The sequence below is a fragment of the Acanthamoeba castellanii genome (genome assembly GCF_000313135.1).
Source record: "Acanthamoeba castellanii str. Neff unplaced genomic scaffold scf7180000084622, whole genome shotgun sequence".
NCBI classification, from domain to species: Eukaryota; Discosea; order Longamoebia; family Acanthamoebidae; genus Acanthamoeba; species Acanthamoeba castellanii.
Genome location: NW_004457643.1, coordinates 279,160 through 287,988, shown reverse-complemented (window position 1 = coordinate 287,988; position 8,829 = coordinate 279,160). Strand labels below are relative to the sequence as shown.

At 58.1% G+C, this 8,829-nt stretch overlaps 4 protein-coding genes and 1 pseudogene across 4 annotated transcripts; 2 read left to right on the top strand and 3 right to left on the bottom strand.

Annotated features, from left to right (window-relative positions):
- Nucleotides 1-68: 68 nt before the first annotated feature.
- Nucleotides 69-1,294, top strand: ACA1_361310 (methyltransferase domain containing protein; the record flags this gene model as incomplete). Its single annotated transcript, XM_004352517.1, has 6 exons — nucleotides 69-234; nucleotides 311-531; nucleotides 626-742; nucleotides 815-936; nucleotides 1,046-1,158; nucleotides 1,239-1,294. The coding sequence occupies 6 exons, from the start codon at nucleotides 69-71 to the stop codon at nucleotides 1,292-1,294; spliced, it is 795 nt and encodes a 264-aa protein (XP_004352569.1).
- Nucleotides 1,295-1,405: 111 nt separating this feature from the next.
- Nucleotides 1,406-2,146, bottom strand: ACA1_361300 (uncharacterized protein; the record flags this gene model as incomplete). Its single annotated transcript, XM_004352516.1, has 1 exon — nucleotides 1,406-2,146. One exon carries the CDS (start codon nucleotides 2,144-2,146, stop codon nucleotides 1,406-1,408), a length of 741 nt encoding a protein of 246 aa, XP_004352568.1.
- Nucleotides 2,147-3,112: 966 nt separating this feature from the next.
- Nucleotides 3,113-4,019, bottom strand: ACA1_361290 (zinc finger domain containing protein; the record flags this gene model as incomplete). The annotated part of the gene is made up of 2 exons (XM_004352515.1): nucleotides 3,113-3,856; nucleotides 3,993-4,019. 2 exons carry the CDS (start codon nucleotides 4,017-4,019, stop codon nucleotides 3,113-3,115), a joined length of 771 nt encoding a protein of 256 aa, XP_004352567.1.
- Nucleotides 4,020-4,151: 132 nt separating this feature from the next.
- Nucleotides 4,152-5,414, bottom strand: ACA1_361280 (NADdependent epimerase/dehydratase family protein; the record flags this gene model as incomplete). Its single annotated transcript, XM_004352514.1, has 7 exons — nucleotides 4,152-4,289; nucleotides 4,361-4,453; nucleotides 4,537-4,625; nucleotides 4,690-4,768; nucleotides 4,843-4,941; nucleotides 5,055-5,231; nucleotides 5,340-5,414. 7 exons carry the CDS (start codon nucleotides 5,412-5,414, stop codon nucleotides 4,152-4,154), a joined length of 750 nt encoding a protein of 249 aa, XP_004352566.1.
- A 414-nt stretch (nucleotides 5,415-5,828) lies between these two features.
- On the top strand, nucleotides 5,829-8,692 carry ACA1_361270 (annotated as a pseudogene).
- Nucleotides 8,693-8,829: the final 137 nt, after the last annotated feature.

The window sequence follows — 8,829 nt, the reverse complement described above, 5'->3', positions numbered from 1 at the left end:
AAATCATCAAGAAAGTCTCTTCCGTACGTCTTGCTGATTCTCTCCATGGTTTAATTTCTCGAGATTAAATGCTCCTACTCAAATCATTCATCCAGGTGGAAGACGTTGTGTTGGGCGAGGCGACCGTGCGCAAGTGGACCGTGCCATCCCAGGCCCTGCAGGAGTGCCTCGACCTCATGGCCGAGCAGCAGCAGGACGAGTTCGGAAAGGGTATCGTGTCTACGCTGCCGCCTCGTTCATCAACGGACACCAGGTCCCTTGGCTTGCTTGGCTGGTTCGCTCAACTTAACGCACTCTCTCCGCACCCCAGTCGCGGAAGTCATCGGCAGCTCGGACCTTGCCCCCGGGGTGTATGAAGGAGGCTTCAAGCTGTGGGAGGGCGCTGCCGACCTGGTCGCGCACCTCCAGGAGACTGAGAAGGTGCACGGCGTGAGCTACGCCGGGAAGAAGGTGCTCGAGCTGGGCTGCGGGCACGGCGTGCCGGGCATCTACCTGTGGAAGCAAGGCGCCGAAGTTCACCTTCAAGACTATGTACGTACCGCCCTGTTGGTGTATTGTATGCAGTGATGAACCAGCAGACCACAGCGAAGATTAACCGAGTGCTCATTATGGTAATGGGCAACAGAACTCGGAGGTGCTCGAGCTGCTGACGATCCCGAACGCGCGGCTCAACGCAGCGGAGGAGAACAAGGAGACGATGGAGCGAGTCGAGTTCTACTCCGGCGACTGGGGCCTGCTCACGGTGCGCTGCCAGCCTTCGGCTCTCTCCGCTGCCGTGTGCTGCTTGATCTCACGCACGCGGGTTTGTTGATAGGAGCTGCTTCCGCGACACGCCTACGATGTGATCCTCACCGCCGAGACCATCTACAACGTGCAGAGCCTGCCGCGACTCTTTGCCCTCATCAAGCACTGCCTCAAGCCGCCTCATGGCGTCTGGTGCACACTCGACTCCATCAAGTCGCCAACCCAATATTCCTTCTGACTCATGGGTGTGTCGTGTGCCGTGTGTGCTGTGTGTGCTGTGTGTGTCGTGTGTCGCGTGCAGCTACGTGGCGGCCAAGAACTATTACTTTTCTGTGGGCGGCGGGTGCCGACAGTTCGAGGAGATGGTCAAGAAGGACGGCCTGTTCGAGACCACTGTCGAAAAGGTCATCAAAGGTTGGAACCCATCACATCATATGATCGATCGGCAACTTACCCTCTCTCTCTCCTCTTTCCTTCATCATCGACCCCATCAGATGGCAGCTCGAACGTGAGGGAGATCATCAAGGTGAGCTTTAAGTCCGAGAGCTGAATGAAACAACGATTACTGGTACAAATTTCTTGACTGTGCACTCTACAACAAGATGATGATGATGAAGGAACAAAAGAGAGAGAGAGATGATGGTGACGTGCATGGCGCCAGCTAGAGGAAGCGTCGCTGGACGAGGCGATCGAAGAGAGAAGCCAAGCGAGGCAGGAAGCCCAGCAGGGCGAGGCCCCACCCAGCCTGCCCGAGGCAGCCCAAGACGAACAAGAGCACCAGCAGCACCAGCACGAACCCCACAACTTGGACTCCGTAGTTCTCCTTCCGCTTCGTCGTGCCTGGCGGCTCGTCGTCTTCCACAGCGTTACCGTAGTGATCGTAGCCACGGTGCTCCTTCTGTAGTCGTTCTTCGTCCTCTCGCGCCTTGGTTGAGCTGTGGTCGATGATGAAGAGACGACCTCGCCGAGGGCCGGTCGGAGAAGCGACAGCAGAAGTAGAAGATGATGATGGCATGGATGAGGGGAGCTTCAAAGCGGGTAGGTAGACGATGCCCGTGACGCCGTCCATAGCTCGCTTGCCGACACACCACGACGAGGTGCTTGTAGATGAAGAGGATACGTAGGGGGTTTGACGCGAAGATGGGGAGGTGGCGAGTGGGGGGTGGTTGAGGAGAACGATCTCGTCTCCTCGCCGAAAGGAGAGCTGCCCTCCAAATCCATCGAAATCGTATCGAGCGACTGCCGTCGTGGAGGCCGGCTTGTCGGGCTGCAACATCACAAACCCATTGTCGTCCTCTGTGGCGGGGGAAGATGATGGTGGCAACGCCAAATGCGACGTCGTGGTCTGGTGCCTGTGGAGCATCCTCCCTACAGCGCTCGCGGCCGAGGGGAGGGCGCTCATGCTCTGAGCGAGACGACCACCGCTCATTGGCAGCATCTTCCTTCTCTTTCGTCCTTTTGCAGCGAGCTGCAACGCGTCTGTTTCCCTACTTTTCTTCAACGCTTGTCTTGCTGGCGACGTCAGCAAGATGAAGGAGGAAAGATGTAGGACGAAGCCGCAAGATGGGGGCACCACCTCTTTCCTCCTCCATCGTACTGACGTGTGATGCCCAGGGTCGTCATCAGCAACCTAACGAAGAAGACAGCACTTGAAGTTAGTGACACCGCTGTCGGGCTGCGTCGCCACAGGCGCTATGGCGCCCTCCAAGCTGCAGCGCGAACGAGCAGGGACAGACAGACAGCGCAGACTGCGACTGGCAGGTGGCGGCAGTGGCGCAATGAAGCGACAGGCTGAGGCGCGGCTGACGCGGAAGAAGCCAAACACTGCGCGGCACGAAGCGCTACGGCGGCAGTGGCACGGGGCTGCTGCTTCGCTGCGGCGGCGAATGAGCGACGAGAGAAGAAGGCCAGCAGCAGCAGAGGCGAGCTGTACACGCTGATGACGGTGACGGCGATCGGCAGCGCAATGAACGGAAAAGCGCTGTTGGCGCGTTGGCGCATGCGCGGTGTGGCGAACGCCGTGAGCAGAGAAAGCAAAGCAGAGAAGGTATTATTTGGAGCTTCCGTGGTGAGCAGCGGTATTCACAGCGGCGGTGGTAATGCGCGGGTGGCAAACACAAAACGGAGCGCAAAGAGAGCGAAGGAGAAGAAATAAAAGGTGGAGGGGGGTAGAGGGAGCCGAAAAGCAAGCGCGCTTTGCAGTCACCTTTCAGTTGGGACGAAGACGGAGCTCGGCTCGACTGGACGAAGCGCACAAGTTCGACAGAGTTGTACAACGACCAGCCCTGTTTTCAAGCGTCACATACCTGGTCAGTCTTGCAGCTGAAGCGGGTATAAGTGAACGAAAGAGCGAGGTGAAGTACTTCGCTTAGAGTGGGGCGTCGTGGCCTTCCATGGTCCCTTCGGGTTGGTAGCCGTACGGCCCCGTGTGCGGCATACCCAACTGAGCCCGGAGCTGGGCCACCTCCTCCTCGAGCTGCTGGTTGCGCGCTCGGAGGGCCTGGTTCTGTGCTCGGAGCTGCTCTACCTCGTGCGCGTCGCCATTCCCCTCCTCGCCTTCGACCTTGGGCTTCTTGGCCATCTCAGCCAACTCGGCCTCACCACTGCTTCCGCTGCCACTGATGGCAAGTCCGCCGCTGATGGCAAGTCCACCGCCGATGGCCTGCTGGTTGATCGTGGGGATCGTAACGTGGATGTAGCGGCACGCGTCACCACGAGTGCAGAGGCCGCGGTTGAAGTCCTTGCAGATCTCGCTGCTTCGCTTGGCGGTGCCCACACCCGATTCGACTCCCGCGCCGGGGGATTGGACGTGGAGGTACTTGCAATCGAGGCCGCGCGTGCACGTCCCGCGTTGGAAATCCATGCACACTTCGATCGAGGTCTTTCGCTGCTGCATCTGTTGCATCGGATGGGCGACGGGCATGCCGTATCCATAGGGATCGTAATGGATGTACTTGCAGTTCTTTCCGCGAGTACATTTACCGCTGAGGTAGTCCCGGCACACCTCGCCCTGGCCATCCTCGCGAGATCGCTTGCCCGCAGCTGCGGCAGCGAGGTGATCGGGCATAGCATAGGAATAAGCGTAGGGGTAGGGCAGGGCACCCATGGCCTGCTACAAAGAAGGGAAAAAAGGTAGAGGAATTAGAAAGGATGCAAAAGAGGAATACGCAAGTTGAAGTTGAATACGCAAGTTATCCGCCAGTTTGAGATCTCCATCTAAAGAAGATAAGATAAGACTAGTTACGTACAAGCATAGATTGCTGGTGAGGATCCATTGCGCGTTGATGCTTTGTTTGTTTCTACAATTGAAAGCGGTTTTGTGGGGCGCAGGAGAAGGAGAAAAGAAAAAGCAGGAGAAAAATAAATGAATAGGAAAATAAAAATATATTTCTTCTCGTGCTGGGGCCTTACGAGCCCTGCTGAGTGGGGCGAATGAGGATCTCGTTGACGGCAGCGTGGGGCGGCTGCGACACGGCGTACACGACGGCCCGCGCGACGTCGTCGGCGTCAAGGAAGCGTATCGCATTCTTGAACCCCTCGCTTCCCTAGATGCCACCACGGTGCTCAGTTGAGCTACTTTTACAACCATCGGAGGCAAGAGGTTGGTGTGCTGTACCTTCTTGGTCTCCTCATGGGTGATGTGGCTGCCGAGCTCCGAGGTGGTCGCTCCCGGCTGGATGGAGGTCACCCTGAGGCCCTTGCCCGAGAGCTGAGTGCGGTTGATGTGAATGAAAGTTAAGCACTCAGTAGTTCGAAGCGAGGGAGTAAAGAAGAAGGCGGGCTGGGCCTCACCTCGCTCCTGAGACCCTGAGTGATGGCCTCAACAGCCCACTTCGAGGCGCAGTAAATGGCGCCGGTGGGGAAGAGCTTGCGGCCAGCATCTGCACGTGATGACAGTTGAGATCACAACTCGTTGTACTCTCACGCATAACAGCAGGAACGCACCCGAAGAGATATTGACAATGTCGCCCTTGCCCCTTTCGGTCATGCCCGGCAGAACGGCAGCAACACCGTTGAGGACGCCCTGAACAAACACACACACTTGTGGGTGAGGTCGCGAGCAAGGCGGCAGGAGCAATGGGGACTGCGTGCACAAACCTTGACGTTCACGTCAAGCATCCTCTCCCACTCGTCCTGGAGCAGGGCATCGACCGGGCTCAGTAGCATCACACCGGCGTTGTTGACCAGAATGTCCACCTGCATGCACGTCGTGCCCACAACCAAGCACGCAGATAAAGATAATAATATAAATAATACAAGAGTCTGGCAAATAAATAATACAAATGCAAATGGGGGGACCAGGGGCGTACGGGGCCGAAGGTGTCATTGGCAGTCTTGATGAGGGCCACGACCTGGTCGCGCGAGACGACGTCGGTCTCCTTGTAGGCGGCAATTCCTCCGGCGGCCTCGATCTCCTTCTTGAGGGCCTCCAGGCGGTCCGTGCGCCTTGCGCCCAGCACCACCTTCGCTCCAGCCTCGGCCAAGCGCTACATGCACCGGGACCACCAAATTGTTAATCATTAATCTCGGTCAATCTCAAATTACGAAATCGTCACCTTGTAGCAAAATCACCACATCAATCGGGAAACGCGTACCTTGGCGATGGCCTCACCGATACCGCTGCTGGCTCCGGTGACGACGGCGACCTTACCTTCGAGGGACTTGGACATAGCGAGTGTGGTAATAGTGTGTCGTTGGGCGAGGAAGACAACCAGAGAAACGCGCAGTCCTCCTTATGAAGACCCTGTTGTCGCCGTTACCACAGCGCACCATTTTCACTTTACCTTTCCGGTTAGTGCGCCGCCGGGAGGGCCTTGGCTGATGAAGGCGCACCTCACGAGACTGATGATCGAGGCCATCAGCAGTGATGCTCTGCTACTCTTGTGCTTGCCTCCCACAACCCAACCATTAAGTACGCCCACACGTGAAAGGGCACCACGACCATTGGCTGTATAAAATGGAGTCAACTCAAGGTTGCTTCGTTACAAGAAGGAGCCGCAAACAAACAAACAAACCCTCCACCCTTCAACACGCGCGGCTGGTAGAGGGGCGAGGAGTGGTTGTGAAAATAGCTCAAGCAGAAGATGGACGTGGGCGAGTTTGTGCTGAATGGTGGGGCGGAGGAGGACGATGCCCTCCTTCTGGCCCTCCGTACGAAGGCGGCACAGGCCAAGCAACGACGGGCTGGGCGAGGGGGCAACAACAAGGATGAGGGTGAAGCTGGGGCGGGGGGAGAGGAAGGTGCAGCAGGCCCACGACGCGAGGTGCGGCAACCACGGGACATCTTCGACGTGCCTGTTGAGGACGACTACACCAAGCCCCTCTGGATTCAACTCAACAGTGCCCCCTGCCCGCCAATTTTATATTAATATTAAATACCATAAAAATAACCAATGATTATTTATTTAAATTTTAAAATTCCATTTCATTACTCTAGCTCCAGAGGCGTGAGATACAATTAGAAATTATCTCACAATATGATTTTTTTTAATCAAAAAACTGGTGGACTGATGACCACTGCAAACCAGCACACGACCTGCTGAGCTTCTACGAACTCATGCACCACGCCGTGCACAAGGAATGTACACCTGCCTCGTGCCCAAAGATGTCTGCCGGCCCCAAGTACGGCCATCTCCCTCGATAACGAGCCAATCCCACGAGACTCATGGGTCTGCTCTGACACCACTCGCCTCGGGTGCAGCTTCGAGTTCCTGTGGTCCGAGGGCGAATACAGCACCAAGCCAGCGGCGCTGTCGGCCACCGAATACATAGCAGCACTCGTGCAGTGGGCGCGCAAGCTCACCGACGAATTCCATCTCGACCCTGCTGGTGCGAGCCTCTCTCCTTTTCCTCCGTGATTGGCTTTGTAACGAAACCGCTTCGCTCGTGCGGGCTCTACGCAATCTGCAGACGAAGCGGCATTCAAGAAGACGTATCGCCTCATCTGGAGCCGCTCGTTCCGGATCGCCATGCATCTCTACTGGTACGTACTACCCCTCTCCCCTTCTCTTGCGCCCACGACCAGCCCGTGCGAGCTTACACGTGCGCTGGTCTCGCAATCTCCAGGCACCACTGGCAGGAACTCACTGCGCTGAAGCTCGACGCGCTGCTCAACGCCTTCACCAAGCACTTTGTCATATTTGCTCTCAAGTTCAGGTTTGTCATTGCAAAACCGTTCAATAGGTCTCTCTTTCCCTGTTGACGTTTTATGTGTGCACTGCGGGGTCGACAGGCTGCTCACGTCGTGGGACAGCGTGTCGGCCATCTACGACCTGCTGTCGTCCATCTTGCCGCCGATTTACGCTTCGCAGCTGCGGGACCTGCGCGACGGGAAGAAGCGGACGAGGGCAGGAGGAGGACCCGCACGACGAGCCAAAGAGGCCCGGGCGCTCCCCGTCGGCCGGCGCAGGGCCTACACCGAGTGGGACGACCGAGGCTCCGAGCCGGATTCGCTCGCCAGAGCTGCCTCGCCGCCTCCGATCGACGTCATCCCGACTGCGGTTGCTGCGGCGGAGCTCAAGGTCGAGCAAGCGACGAAGCCAGAGCTTACCAGCGTGGAGGAGAAGAACAAAGAAAAGAACGAAGAAGAGAGAAAGGAGGCAGGAAGCGAAGAGGAAGAAAGAGAAGGAGGTGATGGTGGTGACACGGAGCATGTGGGCGGACGAGAAGTGAAAGGCGGAACGACGAAATCGAAGACGAGCGGGAAGAAGGAGAAGCGTAAAGGGTCGAAGGCAAAGAAGAAGAGCGGAGGCGGATCGAGCCAGCACAAGAAGGAGGCAACGGCAGCGAAGGAAGAGGCCTCGCCGCTCAAAGCCGGACACACCCTGGAGGGCATCCAGGGCAGCAGCAGCACCGGCAAGAACCTCACGAACACCACCACCGGCGACCGCATCAGCAGCGGTGACAGTGGTAGTGACGGCAGCGGCGGAAGCGGCAGAGGCAGCAGGACGACGAGCCCGCGACTGGTTGTCGACGACGACCGGCGACAGAAAGGCAGCCGCATTCAGATGTCTAAGGAGGACTTCATTCGGGAGCTACAGAGGCAGAAGGAGGCCAAGCTGCAGCCGGGCGGCGCGAGCCCGCTGGCGAGCCCGCGCAGTCCCAAGGGCACCGTCCCCGCTTCGCTCAGCGCTAGTCCGCCGGCTGATCGCAGGCTCTCGGTGGGCGACGGCGACGATGCACGAAGCAGGACCAGTGCGATCGAGTTGCCTGAGCCGGTGCGTCGCTTCTTCACCCCGCCGGGTTCGCCCAGACCTGCCTCACCGCCGCTGTCGCCCAAGGCCACGCCGACGTCGCCAATGTCGCCTCGGTCGGAGACCGGGTCACCGTTATCCCCCGCCGCGCGGCGGTTGACAACCGCGCACCATGCGGCAACCGCTCCCGCGGGCCTGCGGTACCCGACAATCCCGCCATCGTTCGACGTGGCCAAGGCCATGGCCGACCTCGCGGCGCTCGACCAGGAGTACGCCGACTTCGAAGAGATCCACACGCTCGAACATAAGCTTTTGTCCGCGCGAAGCGAGACCGCCGGCGGCAACAATGCGCTGGCCGACCTGTTCGAGCTGGCGAATGGGCACCAAGCGCAGCGGGGCAAGGAGAAGGCGGGCAGCGAGGACGACGAAGAGGAGGGCATCTACTCCCTGCTGTCGCCCCGAAAGTACGCCAAGCGTCCGAGCGTCATCAACCAGAAAGAGTTCGACGAACTGCGACTGCAGGTGAGCCACACACGACACTCACGCAACCTTCTCACCAAGGTCTGGTCACCACACTCACACAGCAACTTTGCTGTCAGCTTGTGGAACAGGAGAAGAAGCGCAGCAGGACCTGGGTCACGAAACGTACGTCGTTGCCGCGCAACATGCAGGAGCTCAAGGGTTCCTACATCAGAGACCCACTCCCACCCCAAGCCGGAACCCTGAGGAAGGACTTCGTGACCCGCCCTTCCTAAGCTGGTGCTCGGGCAGGACAAGGCACCTTTGCACCAAATTATTTATTATTACAAAGTCATTACAAAACTATTACAAAATGCATTTCGTACAGCCACCTTAAGAGATTCCGGAGGCTTTCTCCGTGTGCCGGACCAGG